Source organism: Geotrypetes seraphini, chromosome 7 (assembly GCF_902459505.1).
Source record: "Geotrypetes seraphini chromosome 7, aGeoSer1.1, whole genome shotgun sequence".
NCBI lineage: Eukaryota > Metazoa > Chordata > Amphibia > Gymnophiona > Dermophiidae > Geotrypetes > Geotrypetes seraphini.
The window spans coordinates 140045867-140068349 of NC_047090.1; the positions used below are offsets into that span (position 1 = coordinate 140045867).

The window sequence follows — 22483 nt, forward strand, 5'->3', positions numbered from 1 at the left end:
CTAACAATACAGTGTCCCCACGCAAGGTGATATTCTCTATATCCTCGATTAATTCCATATCCAGGTCATCCTGCTGTCTTGGGGGTCTGTATACTACACCAAGATACAGGCATTTGTCCTTCTCCCTAGCCAGATTCACCCAAAGGGATTCATTCCCCTGTGTACCTGACATCTGCGATTCTGGTGACTTTAATGTCATCTTTGGTATATATGTAATGTAATTTATTTCTTATAGTGCTACCCCTCCTCCCAATTTGCCCTCCCTGTCTCGGCGAAGCAAGTTGTAACCCGGTATGACCATGTCCCAGCCATGGGAGTCCGTGAGCCAGGTCTCGGATATCGCCACCACATCTAGGTTGGCGTTCCTCATTTCCGTCTCTAATTCCAGGATTTTATTTCCCAAGCTGTGAGCGTTGACGTATATAGCCCTCCATGTTATATGTTTGCTATGACTCTGTGGGGATATTCCCGCTTGATCTACTTTGACCTCCTTAGTGCAATTTGCTATGTGTGTACTAGACCCAGAGTTACAGCGTGAACTTGTCCCAGGCTCGGAAATGTGTACACTATCCCTCGACCCAGAATTACAATGTGAACCTAGCCCAGATTCGGCAATGTGTGTCCCCATCCCAGCCCCAAACCCAGAAATGCAAAGTTTATTTACCTCAGTCTCAACAAAGTATTTGCAGCTTTGCTCACCTTGTAGGTCTATTGTGCCTGTACCCTCCCCCAACTTACCTAGTTTAAAGCCCTGTGAAGTAGGCCGGCTAGTTGGTGTCCAAAGACAGATTAAAAGCTGACAAATCTCCAGGACCAGACAGAATCCACCCGAGAATACTGAAAGAGCTCAGAGACGAGATAGCAGAGTTACTGCAGCAGATTTGCAACCTATCCTTGAAAACAGGGATAATCCCGGAGGACTGGAGGATAGCGAATGTTACACCTATCTTCAAAAAGGGATCCAGAGCGACCCGGGGAACCACAGATCGGTGAGCTTAACCTCAGTTCCGGGGAAGATGGCCGAATCAATAATCAATAATCAAGGACAGCATAAATGAGCATATAGAAAGAAATAATCTGTTGAGAACCAGCCAGGACGGTTTCTGTAAAGGAAGATCATGCCAAACGAACCTACTGCACTTCTTTGAGGGGATAAATGAACAATTGGATAAAGGAGACCCCATAGACATCATATATCTGGACTTCCAAAAAGCTTTCCACAAGGTACCCCACGAGCGCCTACTAAGGAAACTGTGGAACCACGTGGAAGTGGACGTGCACAGATGGATCAGAAATTGGCTGGCAGACAGGAAACAGAGGGTAGGAGTAAAGGGACACTACTCTGACTGGAAAGGAGTCACGAGTGGTGTCCCGCAGGGGTCAGTGCTGCGATCACTGCTGTTCAATATATTCATTAATGACCTGGAAGTAGGGACGAAGTGCGAAGTTATCAAATTCGCGGACGATACAAAACTCTCCAGTAGGGTTAGAACTGTCGAGGAATGTAAATAACTACAAAGAGACCTGAACAAACTGAGTGAATGGGCAAATAAGCTTCAATGTAGAGAAATGCAGAGTCTTGCAGATAGGGAAAGGAAACCCGATGTACAACTACACAATGGGAGGGATGGTATTGGGGGTAAGCAACCTTAAAAAGGACTTGGGGGTTTTGGTGGGCAAAACGATGAAGCCGGAGACACAATGCGCAGCAGCCTCAAAGGCGGCGAACAGAATGTTGGGCATTATCAAAAAGGGAATCACTACCAGAACCAAAGAAGTTATCCTGCCGCTATATCAGGCGATGGTGCCCCCGCATCTGGAATATTGCATTCAGTACTGGTCACAGTAACTTAAGAAGGATATAGCAACACTCGAGAGGGTCCAGAGAAGAGCAACAAGAATGATAAAGGGCATTGAAAACCTTTCATATGCTGAGAGGTTGGGGCTCTTTTCCCTGGAAAAGCGGAGACTTAGAGGGTACATGATAGAAACTTACAAGATCCTGCAGGGTATAGAGAAGGTAGAGAGGGACAGATTCTTCAGACTGGCGGGGGCAACAAAAACAAGAGGGCACTCAAAAAAATTGAAGGGAGACAGATTCAGAACAAATGCTAGGAAGTTCTTCTTCACTCAGAGGGTGGTGGATACCTGGAATGCGCTTCCAGAGGATGTAGTAGAGCAGAGTACGATTTTAGGTTTCAAAAAGGGATTGGACGAGTTCCTGAAGGAAAAGGTGATTGAAGGTTATAGTTAAGAGGGGTAATATACAGGATAAGATGTCTTAGTAAAGGATCACTTACAGGTCATTGACCTGGAGGGCCGCCGCGGGAGTGGATTGCTGGGCACGATGGACCTATGGTCTGACTCGGCAGAGGCAATGTTTATGTTCTTATGTTAAGAATGGCTTGTTTTTCTATTTCTGTCCTAAAGGTGACCAATAATGTTTCTCTTTTGGCTATATAATCTCTCGATAACTCCAGAAATTGAGAAATATTTAAACTATCGGGTGACACTAAATGATCTTTTCCCCCCTCTTCTGAAACCATTTTCGAACCACTAGGTATATAGTAAAGGTTGTCCAGAGAAAAAGTTTCTAACTGGGTATAACATTTTAAGTAATTCCAAAGGAGAAAGATAATGAGATAAGAAAATTCAGAAATCTGAAGTTCCTAGATCTCATAGCATTTTCCATTTTTTCCATCTGTAAGTGTAATAAAGTATTATCCTTCACATGAGATGTAGCACAAGATTGCATTACAGAGACAAATGCTTCTACTTTATCCAATTTCTTTTCCATTACAGCCATTTGAGAATCATGCTCAGCCACCTCATTTGTTATTTCAGATGAAAATTGACAAAGCTTTACTACTGTGCCCTGTAGCGAGTTCTCAATTCTATTCACTACAGTCCAGACATCTTGAAGCGTAACAGTTTTATCGCCCAACTCGGGCCTAGTAATAGGTCCTGTAGGCATTGAAACAGGAGACACAGAAATAAATTGTTTCCCATTAAAGAGTTTGCCGGTGTTTCCTCTCCTCAGTCAGGCACCCCTGCAGCCACCACCCGGCATCTGCCGTTCGGGAGGGGAGGTCCTCTCTCCCAGGATTAAAACCTGAGTGAGCCGCAGAGAACAGAGGGCTGACTCTGAGCCTGCTGGTGTTTCCTCTCCTCAGTCAGGCACCCCCTGCAGCCACCACCCAGCATCTGCCATTTGGGAGGGGAGGTCCTCTCTCCCAGGATTAAAACCGAGTGAGCCATGGAGAACAGAGAGCTGATTGAGCCTGCTGGTGTTTCCTTTCCTCAATTAAGCACCCTTGCAGCCACCACCCGGCATCTGCCGTTCGGGAGGGGAGGTCCTCTCTCCCAGGATTAAAACCCGAGCGAGCGGCGGAATGCAGCCTGCAGACACATGTCTGAAGGGGCGTGACCAAAGGGAGTAGGAGCGAGGAGCAGCTGGGAAAAAGTATGGGCAAACAGAAGGCTAAGATTATTCCCTCTTCTAACATAATAAGACCAATGGATTACCACCTATGCCCAGTTTCTGGAACATCCTTTGAAGGTAAGATTGATTTATAATCTCAATCTGCCTCTCTCTCATCTGGCAAATCCACGCCTCCACCTCAACCCATTTTATCTTTACTAGAGAATGACTTCGTTTCCACATTCGGTTCGGACTCAACTTCTCCACAATGTTTTGAGCTGGACCCTTCAATAATCTTCTTTCTGTTAGTCTCTGTAGGATTCCATATGACCTGCCCTCTCTGTATGCACTTAGATGTTGAATAGTCTACTTCTTTCTGCCTCAATTGTTCTCCTTGCAGACTTGAAGTCTTTCCAGCCAATTGATGGATCCTGTGAGCAGTGTTCCCCTTTTGAATGTGCTTTACTGAAGACTGTCTCATGTGGGTGTTGTTGCACGCAACAGGTTAATTCTACATTGTTCCTCAATGTTTGACTGGATTGTCTTTGTGCATGTTTATTACTTGTTTCATGTTTTGCAGAGCAGACCAGTTCAGAATTTGTTTGTGTTGCTGGGGATCTTCCCATCATGGATTTGTTCAGGTATGTTACTTGGCTTTGGAACTTAACTGGATATGTTTCTAACTCTCAGTCTAAGGGGAAGGAGCATGTGCTCAGAAAAGTGTAGGATTTCTGAAACTCCTGGATTATGGGTTGGGATTGAACACCTAACGTATGGAATCCTAAAGGGACTAACAGAAAGAAGATTATTGAAGGTAGAAACCTAATCTTCCATTGCCTGGGACTGCCAATGCAAGTACCTACCTAAAAAGGCCTGTATGCCCAAAATCTATCTAGCTTAGCAACCAGAAGTGCCTTAAGGGAGACCATCAGGCAGGTTCATTCCAGTGGAATCACCAATGGATCTCACCAGGTTCCACCATAGATGAGCACCCAGTGTAGAGGACGAACTTAATCAAAACTGCAGTAAATCTTCACTACCTCTGCACAGATGACAAGGAGCCTTGCTCAAACTAGTCCCTGGCCCTGAAGCAAGAGTGCAAAGCTGCTACCTGGGCTTCCCAAGCGAGCTAGAGTGAACAACTCCAAGCTTAAATGTCGTAAGCTGGAACAAGGGAATATGCTCACCACAAAGAAGAACCATGAGACATATCTCGATGCCCAGGACTAGCAACCCTCGGGGCAGACAATAAGGAGCAACTGCCAGAACGGGGCAATCACTGTTTCAAACACCGCCATACAAGGCTCAGGTGCAAAGCCAAATAGATTCTGGCCATATGCCTAGAAGAGGACCCTGTAACACCAGCCTCCTGAAAAAAAAAAAAAGTACAAAAAGCTTTGCATACCTGGACAGCCAGAATCAGACTGAAGAGATTGGGCTTCCTATGCCCCAGTGGGGTGAACCCGCATTAGAAACAAACTATTCCCCATTACATCCTGCAAAACAAAGGCTACCAAGTCACTGCACAAGGGGTTGCCTTAGGATAAGGGTTCTCAACCCAGTCCTTGCATTTTAAGGTATACATAATGAATATGCATCAGATAAATTTGCATACTTTCACAGTCCGCAAATCTCTCTCATGCATGTTCATTGGGGGTATCCTGAAAACCTCCAATTTGTCCTGAGAAATGGGTTGAGAACCCTTGCCCTAGGGCAACTCTATCCACCCCTTCCCCATGCTAACCAACACTTGTTGTCAGGGTGCCCCAAGGGTGCAACACAGGGACCTGCAGTGGGCCCCCAGTAACTGGCAGCTAAAGCCTCAGCTCTCCTTCCTCTAAAATTGAAAACACCCGCTGAAGTAGCTTGCCTGGACAACTATGCATACTCAGCAAGAACTACCTTGAATAGAAGGTCACAAACTTCTGTTTCCCATTACTATTAAAGGTTCTATCCTGCAATCAACCAGTACCATTAAGATCCTTGGGGTCATTTTCGACAGCAAACTTACCTTCCACGAACATATTAGTAATATTGTTAGATCTACCTTCTTTAGATTATGGCAAATTCGTTCCGTTTCCAAATTTCTATACCCTAAATCTCTAAACATACTAATTCATTCGCTGGTGATCTCAAAAATTGATTATTGTAATGCTTTGTTCAAAGGAATTGCCTTAAAAGAAATTCGTCGTCTGCAGATTGTTCAAAATGCCTCAATTAAACTCAAAGAATGCAAAAAAATTTGATCATGCGACTCCGTTACTCAAGGAAGCACATTGGCTTCCAGTTGCTCACCGAATAATTTACAAACTAAGCCTACTAACTTTCAAATCTCTTCTCTATAAAACACCTTCTTTCATTTATAGAGTATTGATTCCCTATACTCCCTCTAGATCACTTAGATCTATTGACCAACATCTCTTGACAGTTCCTTCTCTTAAAACTATAAATACACGGCGGCACTCTATTTTTTACGTTACAGCCCCCCAAATGTGGAATTTACTCCCAATTCATGTACGAGAAGAATTCAGTTTGGATAGATTTAAGAGCAAGCTAAAATGCTTTCTTTTTAAAGATGCATTTGACAGCTAATAAAACTAGATTTGGTTTGTAATCCTGAAAAAAGGATTAGATCAGGTGTCTCTACTGAGCCTTGGTCTTTAAATTCTCTGTTGCTTATTATTCTCCCCCTCCCTACTGTTTTTTCCCTTTTATGTCTTCTTTTCTATTTTCAAACTTGTATTTCTTTTCCTATTCCCTTCCTCTTGTATCATTTGTTTTGTCTTGTTAGTCATGTCTGTTTCCCTTTGATTTTTGTAATTTAATATTTTAATGTTTTGTACATCGCTTAGAATGTGGAATAAGCGATTAATCAAATACTTAATAAACTTGGAAACTTGGAACCTCTAGTGCTGAGAAGGGGAGTTCAGCCTTCCTCTAATGTGCCAGGCTCCAGTGCTTTGTGCTGTCCTTTGCTCGCTAAATCTCTGACAACTTTAAAGGACCAAACCTGAGTCACTTTATCCTTTACCAAGAGGAGAACTGCAATCCCACTAAGGGAATAAGAGAGAGAACACATTACTTCCCAAATCAAACAACTCTCGTGACCACTACAATTCATGAAATAAACTTATCTACCTAAAGTGAGGCTGTGTTCACATAATCCCCTTCATTATAAAACACTCTACTGTAAAGACTCGAACTGCCCACATCAGGTTATTGTGGGACACTGATTGCTTAACTACAAAGTACATGATCACAATTCAAGCAGTTTCTGCCATCTGAAGACTCATGCTGGTGGATATGACAAGCCATTCTGAAGGAACTAAGGCCCCATTCACTAAAGTCAGCGATTGTCGCTAATCCTGTTTTCACAGGTTTAGCATCGATCACTGCTACCCACCTGATTCACTAAACAGCCCCCATTGTCCGATCTGATCCAACCCTTGCAAATTAGTAAAACCCCACACAAAATAGCCAAGCAATTGATTTACTAACATTTGCTTGGCTATTGTGTCTTTTTTTTAAATGACACAGACATTTTGTGTGTATTACACACACAAAATATGTGGCCAATAAAAAAAAAAGCCTCCCCCCCAAAAAAAAAATGGCAGGAAGGATGCCCCGCATCCTGCCATCAAATGCTACGCCCAACAATGCCCCACCTCCGCGTATCTGGCAGAAGGGATACATGGGGAGGGTTCTAAGGCACGGGGGATGCAGGAGGGAGGGGCCTAATGCCCTAACTGGCTCGGGCACCTCGGACTCCTCCCTCCGATCCTTTTTAATATTTATATCAATGACCTGGAAAACGGAACATCCAGTGAGATCATCAAGTTTGCAGACGACACAAAACTCTGCCGGGCAATCAGATCGCAGGAGGACAGTGAGGAACTCCAGAGCGATTTGTGTCGGTTAGAAAAATGGGCGGAGAAATGGCAGATGAAGTTCAACGTGGAGAAATGCAAGGTAATGCATTTAGGCAGTAAAAATAAGGAATACGAGTACAGAATGTCAGGTGCAACTCTGGGGAAAAGTGAACAAGAAAGAGATCTGGGTGTACTGATAGATAGGACCCTGAAGCCGTCGGCACAATGCGTGGCAGCGGCAAATAAGGCAAATAGAATGTTGGGCATGATAAAGAAAGGAATCTCGAGTAGATCGGAGAAAGTTATAATGCCGCTTTATAGGGCAATGGTCAGACCCCACTTGGAATACTGCGTCCAACATTGGTCTCCCTACCTAAAGAAGGATATAAAACTGCTGGAGAGGGTGCAGAGACGAGCAACTAAACTAGTGAAGGGTATGGAGAAACTGGAATATGAGGATCGACTTAAAACACTGGGATTGTTCTCCCTTGAGAAAAGGAGACTGCGTGGGGATATGATCGAGACCTTCAAAATACTGAAAGGAATTGACAAAATAGAGCAGAGAAGATTATTTACAATGTCCAATTTGACACGGACAAGAGGACATGAAATGAAGCTAAGGGGGGGCAAGTTCAGGACTAATGTCAGGAAGTTCTGCTTCACACAGAGAGTGGTTGACATCTGGAATACTCTCCCAGGGGAGATTATTGCGGAATCGACAGTCCTAGGTTTCAAAAGCAAACTAGATGCATATCTCCTTGAGATAGGCATATAAAGATATGGTTGGCTATAAAATAAGCCAGGTGAATACCTAGCAGGGCCTCCGCGTGTGCGGATCGCCGGACTTGATGGACCGAAGGTCTGATCCGGAGATGGCGCTTCTTATGTTCTTATGTTCTCCTTAGGCTCCTCCCCAAAGAAGTCCCTGATTGGCTCAGGTGCCTCAGGCCCCTCCCAATCAGGGCCTTAGGTCCCGTGCATCATGTGATGCACCGGGGTGGGGCCTAAGACCAACATTGAGCAGGAGCTGGCAGGATGGGCACCCCCTCCTGCTCCCAACGTAAAGGTACCAGGGGGGTGGGCTAGGCCAATGGCGGTGGGGGGGGGGGGGTCCTGACAGCAGGATGGAGCTTGCATCTCTTCTGACATATCTAAGTTTGGGGGTGTGTTTGGTGGGGGGGTGATGGCAGGAGGGAGTGGGCATCCCTTCTGCCATATTCGTGCGGGGAGGGAGGGCATCTTCAGGCAGAGCGTCTGGTGGCAGGAGGGAGTGGGCCTCCCTCCTGCTATTTTTTTGGGTTGGGGGGACGGGGTGCTGTCAGTAGGCCTTTTTTTATTTATTTATTTTTTTATTGGGCAGATATTTTGTGTGTGTAATACACACAAAATATCTGTGCCATTAAAAAAAAAAAAAAGAAAAAGCCTCCCGACAGAAGCCCTGACAGCAGTAACAGGAAGCTGATTCTCTTGTCACTACTATCAGGGCTCTGCACAAACTCAATCACTCATTGAGCGATTGAGTCGGAGAGTTTGCATGCAAATGATTTGCACTTCTGTGGATATCCAATATCCAAGTCAGCTTCTAACATCAGAGCTTGCAGATCTTGCAACTTTCTTTAACTATGAGCATTTGTATTCATTGCTTTCCAGCAACATTTTACTGATATCCTTTGTACAGTCTTTTGCCTATTCTCCCCTTCCCCTTCGCTGATGGTGTTGGACTGACCATGCGCACTGCTATTGCAATTTTGCATTTCTTGATTTTTTTTTCCCCAATAAGCTAAATGTCCCTGGCAGTTGCCAAGGGAAAAAAAGCTGTCAGCCAAGTTTTTTCTGAAGGGGAACGTGGGGGGGAGGGGGAGAGGGGAAAAGCAAGGAAGAGGACAGACCTACTACCCTTCCCTTGCTGGCTGAGACCCCATGGGGGTCCTGTGCCAGTTGGCCCAGCAGGTTCATGAGCTAAATCTGAGAACAAGGAGGCTTGCAAATTCCTCCTGACTCCACTGGGACAATGACAATGAACTGCAATCCAGGATATTAGGCCTGTCTCATCTAATTCTACTGTATCAGCCCTACCTCACCATCTACTAGAGGTGGAGAAATAGCCTGCACCAGCCTTTATATCTGTGATGTTACTGAAACAGTTCAAGTTCTCTACCTCCATCTACCAGTCAGGAAGGGACAATCCACTGGTCTGGAAAACTTTAGCATGATAAGGAAGATATCGTTAAGTATAGTCCAACTACACAGTAGTACCTTTTTAATATCTATTCACTTTATATTCTTACGGAAAATGAGTGTTGCTAATTTTTCAGTTTCAATTTTTTATTGTTTTTAACCAAATGCAGAAAACAAATACTGTACTACCTCACCATAGGTTTGGTTATTTTGGATGGTTTCTCCTATTTAGCTGTCCTCTACTAATACCAGTCAGCCCACAGCATCCTGAATAACTTTGCTGCTAAAAGGACAGGCTTCTAGCAAAATCTTTATGTTTGTAAAATATGAACTCAGTTGAATACTATAGGGTGTGGCTGTATAAATAGTGTAACTGATATTCTAACATACAAAATATGAGAAGTAAAATATATACTGGGATAAATCAGAAAACAGCAATGCACAAAACATGGAGGGGACTATAATATAACAACATAGTCTTTTGAGTAATATGTGTGGTAGGCATGCTCGTTTACCACCATCAGATTTACTTGTACCTACCTGGGAAAAACAAAGATAAAGAATGTTTGTATTCAACTTATTCACCGTGCGAGTGAACTTCCATCTGTTGAGATTCTCTCCACAGAACTCACTGCAAGACAAAAGATCCCCATATAGCTCATACAATAGCTACACCAAAATAGTTTCACATTTCTCAAACAGAACAGGATTTCAAGTTTCCATTGCCAGTTTCAGAGTGCCTTGTCTACATAGACTGAATCCTGAAAACTGGTCAGCAGTGTATTGCATGTGGGGTCTGAATGATGGAAACAAACAGTTGAATCTGTATACAGTTGAATCTCAGTTATCCGACACCCACGGGGATTGGTGGATACCGGATAACTAATTTTATCTCAGGACAAGCAGGCAGCATATTCTCAACAGTGGGTGACGTCACCGACGGAGCCCCGCAGCGGACAGCCTCGAAAGTTAGGGCGCGCGTCTCCTGTGAGGAACCTCAGTTCAACATTTTCCGCGGAGCTGAGAAGTCATCTTCTTTTCAGCTCTGCAGCCTTCGTTGCCTTCTCTCACCGCGGCTTTTTATTATTTTATTATTTAAGTCGCTGTGCTCGCATTTCCATTCGTTCTTAAAAAAAATTTTAAAAAAAGAGTTTATTCAGTTTTTTTTTCCGGTCAGCGATCTTTTGGCCTAGGCCAGGCTGCTCACCTCGTTCGGTACGTCGGACTTTGTTTTTTCTATGTCCTGGCCTCTTACCAGTTCAAAAAGTGTAGCCAGTGCAACAAGACCATTTCAATCACCGATCCCCCATAGTCGGTGTATTGTTTGTTTGGGTCCTGAATATTGCCTCGACACTTGCTTGCACTGCGCTACCCTTCAACTTCGGACCTTTCATCGACACTGTGCCAAGTTTCTCCAACTTTTTGGCACTATGGACCAACCGCCTGAGAAGGTCTCGATCTCGGCTTCAGGGATGGCCTCGACATCTAAGTCCTCGATCTCAACGCCAGCTTCTGCCTCCACCTCAACATCTTTGGTCTCGAAGGCCTCGCCGGCAGCTCCTCTGAAGTCATCATCGACGGGTAAGTCTCCTGTCTCTCCTTCAGGTACCATTCCTAAGAAGCCTCCAGAGTCTCAGGCATCCCAGGCCGTATCTGCGGTCCTGCCAGCCTCTTCAAGAACTCCAGCTAAGCGTGCCTCCAAGCATCGGGAATACTCATCGAGGTCGCCCTCCTTGGAGCGCACTGCTGCACCTTCGAGACCGGATCCCTTTGTCACGGTGCCTATATTCGAGGACATGTTAAAAGCCATTCTGACCACTCAGATTCCTCGGTCGTGGCTCAACTCCTTCCATCCTCGACCCTGCTTCCTTCGAGCCAGCCTGAGCAGCAGTCTGGGACTCCTGTCGAAGCACCTCGAGGCAAGCCTTGGAAGCCTCGCCGGTTCTCATCCAGTGACTCTTCACCTACTCCTCGGACACTATCTCTTCCACCTCGACCGAAGCATCGCTCAAGTGATTCGAGGCATCTCGCTTCCAAGCTTCCTCAGGAGACATCTCTGCCACAGAAACCTTCGCCTTCTCTGGATACTGAGACTTCTATGCCTCGTTTATCCAAGGCTTCTTCCACATCTAAACATAAGTCTCGCAAAGTTATTACACTGGCTGCTTCTCCTCGAAGTTCATTGAGGTTGAGGACTCCTCCAAGGGAGTCTTCTCCTCCTGCCTCAACCCACTCTGTTCCTCGAAATCCGGGGACCTCACCATCGAGGGTTTTGAAGCGCAAACACTCACTAACTCCGCCTGATACAGGTAGTGCAGCTTCCTCAATCACTGTGCGCCTAAACTCTGAACCTTTGTCTCAGTATTCCAGAGAGGCTTCTCTGTCCTACTCAGTAGTTCCTCAGTCTCGCACTCCTTCTCCAGAAGGTGCTTCAACCTCAAAGTCTGCCTCTTTTGCCAGGTTCGTCTTCAACATGGGACAAGCTCTTCAACTGGATCTTCACTCTGATTCCAAATATACACCTGAATATTTGGCCGACATGGAGCTGCCTCATCCACCCAAGGAGATCTTGAGGCTTCCTATGCCTCCAGTATTGAAGTAAACTTTTTTAAGGAATATGGAAATTCCTTATTCCATTACAGCCATTCCATCCATGCTGGAATCTAGGTATCACACAGTACCTTGCAAAGGCTTTGAGAAATCTCAATTGTTTCACCAGTCTTTGGTTGTGGGATCTTCTTTAAAGAAAGCTCATCCATCTAAGCTTTATGCTGCGGTCCCTCCAGGTAAGGAAGGCTATACAATGGACAAGTTTGGCCACAGGTTATTCCACAATTCCATGATGGCTTAACAGAATTCTCAATTATAACTACATTTTCACAGCTTATTTTAACCATTTCCTCAAATTGATGCCTAAGTTCTATCCGGCTCTGGAGGAACAAAGTCTTTCTGAAATTAAACAGATCCTCAGAACTCTGTCTCAACTTCGACTCTTCATGCTGCAAGCCACATACGATGCTTTTGAGCTCTCTTCTAGAGTTTCTGCCTTTGCAGTAGCAATGCGCCATCTCACCTGGCTCCGCATTGTTGATATGGATCCCAATCTGCAGGACCGTCTAGCGAACTTGCCTTGCCAGGGTAATGAACTCTTTGATGATTCTATTGAAGCTGCTACAAAGCACCTCTCTGAACATGAGCGCTCTTTTGCTTCCTTGATTCGGCCGAAGCCTAAGACTCCTCCTGCTCGGCCAAAAAAAAACAACCACCGCGTCGTTATCCCCAAAAACACCACCAGCTTTCTCCAGGCCTCCGCCTAGAAGGCCTCCACAAAAACAACGACAGCAGAAGGCTCAGACTCCTGCTGCGACTAAACCAGCTCAGTCTTTCTGACATTCCCAGTCTGAGCATGCCAACCTCCCTGCATCAAAATTCTCTTCTGCCCATAGGTCATCTTTACTAATTTTATCACCAGTGGGAGATAATCACCTCAGATCTCTGGGTTCTCACCATCCTTCAGGAGGGATACTCATTTCACTTTCTTCAGGTGCCTCCAGATCGCCCTCCAAGAGAGTGTCCTTCCAATTCGTCGCAACTTCCCCTTTTTCTTCAGGAAGCTCAGGCTCTTCTTCGCCTTCGAGCTGTCGAGGAGGTTCCTCTGAACCAACGGGACATGGGCTTTTATTCCCGTTATTTTCTAGTCCCAAAGAAGACGGGGGATTTGCGACCCATTTTGGACCTCAGAGCCCTCAACAAATTTCTAGTCAAAGAGAAGTTTTGGATGCTATCTTTACCAACCTTATATTCCCTGATGGATCAGGGAGATTAGTTATGCTCTCTGGATCTCAAAGAGGCTTACACTCATATCCCGATTCATCTAGCCTCTCGCAAATATCTTCGATTCAGGGTGGGGAATCTTCATCTACAATACAGAGTTCTTCCTTTCAGACTCGCCTCATCCCCCAGAGTCTTCACAAAGTGTCTGGTGATGGTGGCTGCTGCCCTCCGTGCCCAGGGTCTCCAAGTTTTTCCATACCTAGACAACTGGCTTATCAAGGCCCCCTCTCAACAAGGGGTTATTGCAGCGACCCAACAGACTATTATATTCCTCCAAAGTCTGGGGTTCAAAGTCAACTTTCCAAAATCCCAGCAGTCCCCATCTCAGTCTCTCCAATTCATTGGGGCCACTCTAGACACTGTCCAGCTCAGTGCGTTTCTACCTCCACCACGTCAGGATACTCTAATTCACCTTTGCCATCAAGTGTCTCATCTCACATCAATTTCAGCAAGACAAATGATGGTTCTGCTCGGTCACATGGCTTCTACAGTTCACGCGACTCCTTTTGCCAGACTTCACCTTCGCATACCTCAGTGGACCCTGGCATCTCAGTGGCAACAAGCTACCGACCCGCTTTCTCAACAAATTACAGTAACTCTTTTGTTGAAGCAGTCTCTCCACTGGTGGATGCTCTCTTCCAATTTTTCCAGAGGTTTGCTGTTCCACAATCTCCCTCATCAGACTCGTCAAACTACGCATGGGGAGCCCATCTAGACGGTCTCCGTACCCGAGGCCATTGGTCTCCCGCAGACCGTCTTTGTCACAACAAATCTGTTGGAACTCAGAGGGATTTTCAATGCTCTCAAAGTTTTTCAACACCTTCTTCACGACAATGTAGTTCTTGTCTGGACGGACAACCAAGTCGTCATGTACTATGTCAACAAACAGGGAGGTACGGGATCTCACTCCCTTTGTCGAGAAGCTCTGAAGCTGTGGGATTGGACAATCCATCAGAACATCTTTCTCAGAGCTCCATATATTCAAGGTCAGCACAACTGTCTGGCGGACAAATTAAGTCGTCTTCTGCAACCTCACGAATGGACACTCAATTCCTTGCCTCTACGTAAGGTGTTTGCTCAGTGGGGGACCCCTCAGATAGACTCTTTGTGTCTCCCCTCAACAACAAGCTGCCTCAGTTCTGCTCTTGAATATACTCTCCCCAGCGTCTCGAGATAGATGCTTTTCTCCTGGATTGGATGGGTCACTTTCTCTCTGTCTTCCCTCCATTCCCTCTGATTCTCAAGACTCTTGTCAAACTCAAGACAGAACATCCCACCATGATTCTGATAGCTCCTCGGTGGTCCAGACAACCATGATACTCCCTTCTACTTCAACTCAGCACCAGGGAGCCTCTGCTTCTACCAGTTTTTCCCTCTCTGCTTATTCAGAGTCAAGGATCCTTGCTACATCCCAACCTGCAGTCTCTACACTTAACAGCTTGGTACCTTTCAACCTAACAGACTCTACAGTTCTCTCAGTCTGTCCAAGATATTTTAGTCGCTTTCAGAAAGCCATCCACTTGGCAGTGTTACGGTCAGAAATGGACTAGATTTTCTGCTTGGTGTTCCACTCGCCATATGGAGCCAATGTCTACCTCCTTGGCTTCTGTTTTAAATTATTTACTTCACTTATCACAATCTGGACTTCAGTCTCCATCCATCCAAGTCCATCTCAGTGCGATTGCTGTTTTTCATCAGCCTCTTGATGGTAAACCTCTGTCTGCACATCCTGTGGTTTCCCGCTTTATGAAAGGACTTTTTAATATTCATCCACCACTTAAACCACCCCCAGTGGTCTGGGATCTCAATGTTGTTTTGGCTCAATTGATGAAACCTCCCTTTGAACCAATTGATAAGGCTCATCTCAGGTACCTTACTTGGAAAGTAGTTTTCCTGATTGCCCTCACGTCGGCTCAAAGGGTCAGTGAGTTACAAGCTTTGGTTGTGGATCCACCTTTCAGTTTTCCACCATGACAAGGTGGTCCTCCGTACTCATCCAAAAGTTGTTTCAGAATTTCACATCAATCAATCTATTATTCTTCCAGTATTTTTTCCAAAGCCTCATTCTCACCCTGGAGAAGTGGCGCTCCATACTTTGGACTGTAAGCGTGCCTTGGCTTTCTACTTGCAACACACTCAACCTCACAGAACAGCCCCACAACTTTTCATCTCATTTGATCCAAATAAGTTGGGACATCCTGTCTCGAAGCGAACCATCTCCAACTGGATGGCTGCTTGCATCTCTTTCCGCTATGCTCAGGCTGGTCTTTCTCTGCAGGGTCGAGTCACGGGCCACAGAGTTAGAGCAATGGTGGCGTCTGTAGCTTTCTTCAGATCAACTCCTATTGAGGAAATCTGCAAGGCTGCCACTTGGTCCTCGGTTCATACATTCACCTCTCATTACTGTCTGGATACTTTCTCCAGAAGGGATGGCCATTTTGGCCAATCTGTTTTGCTAAAATTTTTTCTTAACTTGCCAACCCTCCCTCCATCCCTTTATGCTTAGCTTGGAGGTCACCCACTGTTGAGAATATGCTGCCTGCTTGTCCTGGGATAAAGCACAGTTACTTACCGTAACAGTTGTTATCCAGGGACAGCAGGCAGATATTCTCACAACCCACCCTCCTCCCCTGGTTGGCTTCTTAGCTAGGTATCTGAACTGAGGTTCCTCACAGGAGATGCGCGCCCTAACTCGGGCGGGAAGGCCCTCGCGCATACGCAGTGCAGCACTAAGAAGCTCTTGCAAATATCTTCAAGCAAGTCTGCTTTCGAGGCTGTCTGCTGTCTCTAACACACAATTACCACCCCTGCCCTGAAGCACCAGCGGTCCTGAGCCACAGAGCCCTCCTCCCTCAAGCCCCAAAGTGGCAGAAGCAGGCGGCAGTCCTAAGAAATAAACTCCCTCCCTCCTTTTCTATCCCTTCCTTACCTGAGCACAGCTCCCTAGCTCCCTTCCTTCTCCGAGTGCAGCCGGTCAGCAGGAGTCAGCTTTGAAACAGGCTGATCGCAGCCAGCCCTGGCAGGGCCTTTCCTCTGATGCGTTGGAAGTGACACGTCAGATGAAAGGCCCTTCCGGGCTGGCTGCAAGCATCCTGTTTTGAGGCTTCCTGCAGCTGACTGTTAAGGAAGGGAGGGAGCGAGGGAGTGCACGGTTCAGGACCACTGCCTCATTTTGCCTCTTCGGGGCTTGAGGGAGGGAGGAGGGTTTTCGGGGCGGGAGGGAGGAGGTTCGTAGCTGCTTCGGGGCTTGAGGGAGGGAGGATTTGCGACTCAGGACACTGCCACTGGTGCTTCGGGGGACATTTTCTTTTTCCACCGGCAATTTTTTTGCCACTTGTGTGAGAGACCCGGATAGCCAAAACTCTACTGTACATAGAATTACTGAAAATTAAATAGGGCTGATCAGTCCTTTATGTTCTCAGTTACACATACCTCAGCACTCAAACCTGCTTTAGGTCTGGTTTAGGTACAGGCGGAATAGAAGTCACTAATGTAATCTCCCAATGAAGAAACTGGGCAACACCATGCAATCTTAATTACTCCTACAGCTACCCTCTGATTGGGAAAATCAGGTTCACAATATTTTGACTATATATTAAAAATGCAAAAATGCTATATATTAAATGCTATATATTAAAAATGCTCTTATCTTAAGCAGCTCAGATCAAGATATTAGGAGAATCAAAGGGGGACAGGCCACCAAACAAGTGATTGTATGATACGCAGAAAAAGAACTAAAGTCCATTACTTACCTGTTGAAGAGCTTCTTAGGGAGATTCACATCAAGTATGTGAGACAATATATTTACAAGCTGAGTTGCATAGCATAAAGCAGCACTGATGGTATAAGCAGGGTTATTATGTTCCGTATCTAAAATTAAACAAAGCATAGAAACATTGCCCTTTACAAAAAAATGTAGAATCACTGATTAATTACAGGGATTAAATTAAGTGTATTATATTTACTGTAACAACAAAATATAGATGGAGCACATGATCAATTCTTAATTACTTCAAGGTAATATGTTCAATGTTTACCATATGTGACCATTTGGGAAAAGGTGACTAAAGTCACCAGAAATGAAAAAGTAAGGTTTACATGAATTCTGTTAAGAGTAAACAATTTGTAATACAACAGTCCAAACCCATTTTTTAAGTGAAAAAATAATGCAAGGCTATTTCCTATTTCTGAGGGTGATATACTCTTACCCAAGTGCTTGAAGGTGTCACATTCATGCTGTGGCTTGAAAAAATCTCAAATGTACTAGTTGTAGAACATTTTTGATAGCTGAGGCAATTCAAAGATTCAGCTTTTATATTCCAGCACTTTCAATACTTCATCATAAATTTTCTGAAAATCTCATCTTAATACTCTAAACACCTGTAGTGACTCCTTTCACACAGGTACGCAGCCTGTGACTCGCTCACTATCACCATCGGGTGCATGTATAACAAATCTTTAATCATTGACACCTGAAAAAAAAAAAAAAAAAAATTCACCTTGGCTTAGCTCAAAACCACATATTTTTGTCTCTTATCTTTAAAACTGCAGTCCTGGACCAATGTACCCAATGTTGACAGCGAGCAAGTCACAGGCTATGTACCTGTGTGAAAGGTATCACTGCTGAGATGTGTTTAGAGTATTAAGATGAGCTTTTCAGAAAATGTATGGTGGAGTATTGAAAGTGCTGGGATATAAAAGCTGAGTCTTTGAATTGCCTCAGCTATCAAAAATGTTCTACAACAAAATTAGAGATTTTTTTCAAGCCACACCATGAATTTGACACCTTCAAGCACTGTACAAATCACAGGAATCAGCATGGCTGCCAGACAGAGCAGTGCCAGAATGTGGAACTGAGCCAGATTTGTGCCCTGTTCCTTGATTCTCCTATGCAGCTCCTCCTTAAAGGCTGCCAATGCCAATATCAGGGAGAGAAGAGGCCTCATCTGCTGAGTTACCCAAGAAAATTCCATTCTATTAGCATAATACACATCTTTCGACATTAAGGTCAAGCATTCAGAGGCACTTTGCTGATACGGCAGAGTGCACTCATGTTCTAAACAGAAGCAATGTTGATGCTTTTCCATCTCTGCAACACTGGTTACTGTCCATGCTGAGGAAGTTGAAGCCTCCTCTATCAGGCATGCATCAGTCTACAACCATACCCGATAGCCACTGCTGACACTTGATATCAAGGGAGATCAAGGTTTTCAATTCATCTCCAGCATCCAGTGCAGCTCTAGAGTTTTTTTTAGTCCAATGCATTCAATTATCTTGGAAGAACCAGAGGCTCTCCTCTGGCCCTTCATGGCCAAGAAACCCTCTTGGAACATCTACAAATGGCTTCATGAGCCAGTTTAGGCCCTGCAAGCTCTGGATATGATCTTAGGGGGCTTTCCTGTAATATGCCAGCAAAAATTACAGTTGCAGGAAAGCAAATGACAAATTTTGAATATAAAAGTACGACCAAGCAGTCAGAGAGTACAATGTAGCAAAAACACAAAAGCAGAAGTTTAAAAAAAACGCTCGATGACCCCAAAAATCTAGCTGAAGGACAGAGGAAAGGCAAACCACTCATAAAAATTTCAAATATTAATCAAGTTGCCACTAAAGTGGATCTACTGTTCCATGGGAAAAAAACCCAGAAGAGCGATGTCCTTGTGCAACACAGCAGCACAAGAACTGAACATGCAGTTGAACTAAGTTATTCAACAGTCTAAAACTAAAAAAGGTCTGTCAGATGATATCACCACTTGTGACATCTTGCTTATCTCCAGAAAGCTATTAAACCATCTGAACAAGCCCTTAAAAGTAGGTTCTCTGCCAACAGAACTGACCTTTGCCATTTCCAGAAGAGGAGTGATTTCAACTACGTGAAATATTAAAAATACCCAATCTAAAATGACTATCACTTTCAAAATAATGGTGTATTTCCTACCAGGTCCTTGTGTTGACTTCTTCTCTTCTACCCAATTGTAGTATGCTGAATAGTCTCCACTGCTAGGAAGACTAATCCAAGGTCCTGTGATGCTGATGCTTGTGTCACCATTATGGTCATCACAAACCCATCTTCCTGACAGATACGTCGTTCGCCTGGCTTCTGCTAGCTTGCTCACAGTACTAGAGGTCAGAGCATTATCACTCTCAAAGGAGACATCTGCAGGGTCCCTGTGAGAATGGAAGATGCATGCATCCCTTATAAAGGGGTTTTCAGGAGTATCAAAACTGCCTTCTGCTTGGCAGCCCTTTAAAAAATAAACAAACATACAAAACAAAGGATATAATGCAGTATTTCTGCTCCAGCAAGCTTGATCTGATAAAAAAAGTGCATAGTACTCTTTTCTAAAGAGGCACTTCCTCATTCCTTTATTGCTTAGCTAGACCATTTCTAGAAACACTTTAAAAATCATGATATAAAAATGGCTATATAAAAATAGAGTTAACTGCTACAACCACACCTGGAAAATATTTATCGACAAAAATTGCTCATCTCTATACATCGCTATAGCACTGTTGCTCACCTATTACAGATGTTTTCATGTAGACAGCAGAAATTATTAAGCACAAAAACGAGTTACATCATCCATTTGTACCAGGATGGAACACCTCCTAAAGCACAAGTACCAAGTATGTGTGGCTCTTTCCAAGGGCAGCAGTCTCTTTGGCTCTTCAGTAAGTATCACAGCCAAAGAATGAATGCAGCTGCAGGAGGGATTGTGTGCTTGATCAATCCTGTTGTCTACATCACACTTGTTACAGGCGAACAACAGCGCTTTTTCCTTTGATAAGCAGAAACTGAGTCAGACACACAAGTACTGTAGGTGACTGTCAATCTGCAGTAATAAAAAATATGTCATAGCATGGTTGCTGCATTAATTCACATTAAAAGTTAATAAATATTAACAATACAGCTAATACATTTTTATTAGATTAACTTAATATATTTTTTGACCAGCTTTCAGGAACTAAACCTTCCTTCCTTCAAGTCACGACAGTATGAGGGGAAAAAAGGACACCGCTGGCAAACTGTTGTGTCATCATGAGGATGGGCTCAACTGCACAAGTGAAACAGAGGACATCAGTCAACAGGATTGTCACAGTTTTGCACTGTTGACAGAGGTACATAAGACATTCCAAATCATGCCTGCGTCAGTGTCATGGAGACTAATACGCTTCTGGTTTCAATAGCTCCGTCTAGTGTACGGTTCTGCTTTGTTACTGAGCTCTTGAGGCCACTGCACATGGAAGGGGGAGCAAGTTCCACGATAAAGGAGAAACAGGACCTTCCTTTTGAGTAGAGATTGGCTGTCTTTTGCATTAATTCTCATCTAAGTGGATTGAGAACAGACTGGTTATGTTCTCAAGAGAGATGCAATGGTTTCTTTATGTCTAGGGAAGCATGGAACGTACATATTCACACACTGCTCACAACCTAGGCAGAATAAGCAAATAAGGAAGGCTCAAAGCTCTAGTATCAGAACTCTATGGGCAGAAGTGAACCTGCAGACTGACTGGGACATGACAAAAAATAAAACAAAACAATTAAATCTTAGTTTACGAAGAGAAATGGACAACAATGAAATACCATAGAGGAAAACCTCAGAATTTTTTTGAGAGCACTTTGCTTTTGTGGTCACTGAACTGAACAGAAAAAGTAATCATGGCATGAGGAAATATATTTGTGTGCAAGGTGGGCCATAATGCTTAAACATTTACATTAAGTTCAGGTTCTGAGCTCTGAGAGTTGTCATTGCATTTTAGAGAAAAGGTATCCTAGTAAGCCACAGGATACTGACTGGGAAACACTGATAAGTAGGCTGTCTATGAGAACCCCAATCACGCTAACCCTACCACTCAAGCTCTCTGCAGACAAAATCTGAAGTGAGTCTTGCTCCTATTGGAATGGTCCCTGAGCTCCTGGACTGGTAATGCAGGCTGCCTCTAGGCTATAGACTTCTGCCCTCAGAGTGTGTGTTCTCTAATAGCCCTGAGACCAGGAGCCTCTGCAGCACTGAAAAGCCTCATGACCGGATAACAAAAAAACAAAATAAAAATAACTAAACACAATACACAAGCAGAACAAACAGGCTCCTACCATCTCATGTTTAGAGGAAAACTGAGTAGTTACAGAACAGCCCAAAGTGAGGGGAGGCAGAGCAGAAAAAATGTAAACGAGGCTCTCTACACCAGATCTTGTGATCAGAGATACAACCCACAGGTTCAAGAATGATGTGCCTATTGCACTAGAATACCATTGTTAAGCATTACCAACCTAGATTCCTAGTTCTGCTTCATTTTTAGATCTAATTCTTTAGTTATCCTTTTTTTTAAATATCAAATACCTTGGTTCTTATATTTTTACACATTTGCATTTTTCTTCCAAGGTGTCACTTTTTACAACCATGCTGCTTCTAAACAATACCGCTCAACAGGACATCACCTGATCTTCTCAGTCAGCATGATAAGACCTTAAAAAATTAGCATTATATCAGGTATTATATAAAAATCTGAGGATCTTAATAAGTTGGTTCTAAATGCCAACTGACTTAGTTTTCTTGTGTTGCTAGCGTCATTTTAATATAGAAAAGTTGTCTATGATAGAAAAGATTGTAAGTCGTTCATATTGCAATTAAAGTCTCACTTGCCTTATACCAGTCTTCACTTCATCAATGGGGAAAATGATAGATGTTAGTTCCAATATATGTGACCGTCGAAGATTTGCTAGATATACATGCTGAGTTCTCAGGTCATTGGATTTCTTCTCTACCAGGTCACCCAGCTTGCGGTTGTGCCTCTGTATCTTTTCTTTCTTTTCTTGATGTCTTTGAGCTCTACGACAAACCTTCTGGTTGTCATCTTTTATTTTAAGACGCAATTCAGAGTCTGAAAAAAAAAAAAAAAAAAAAAAAGGAGGCAGTAAGCATCCCTCCTGTCTTTTTTTTGGGAGGGGGGAAGGGGGAGGGTAGGGGATGTTTGTGGGGGGGCTTTGGTGTCAGGAGGGATGGGCATCCCTCCTGTCATTTCACTGCTGCAAGGGGAGGTTGGTTGGCATGGCGGGAGGTAGTGGGCATCCCTCCTGCCAATTTTCTTTCATGGGGGGGGGTTCGGCATGGCAGGAGGAAGTGCACATTTCTCCTACCGTTTTGCTGCCACACTGGGGGAAGGGAGTAGCTATAGCAGG

The 22483-nt window shown here is 44.3% G+C and overlaps 1 protein-coding gene across 1 annotated transcript in view; it reads right to left on the reverse strand.

Moving 5' to 3' along the window:
* The window catches only part of ATG14 (autophagy related 14), a 52637-nt gene that overhangs the window by 12469 nt on the left and 17685 nt on the right, over positions 1 to 22483 (reverse strand). The window contains exons 5-8 of the mRNA XM_033952854.1: positions 21948 to 22185; positions 19241 to 19470; positions 17055 to 17172; positions 10009 to 10099 (exon numbers count right to left, since the gene is read on the reverse strand). Of these exons, the coding sequence (XP_033808745.1) occupies positions 10009 to 10099; positions 17055 to 17172; positions 19241 to 19470; positions 21948 to 22185 (677 nt within the window). The remainder of the gene's footprint in view (positions 1 to 10008; positions 10100 to 17054; positions 17173 to 19240; positions 19471 to 21947; positions 22186 to 22483) is intronic.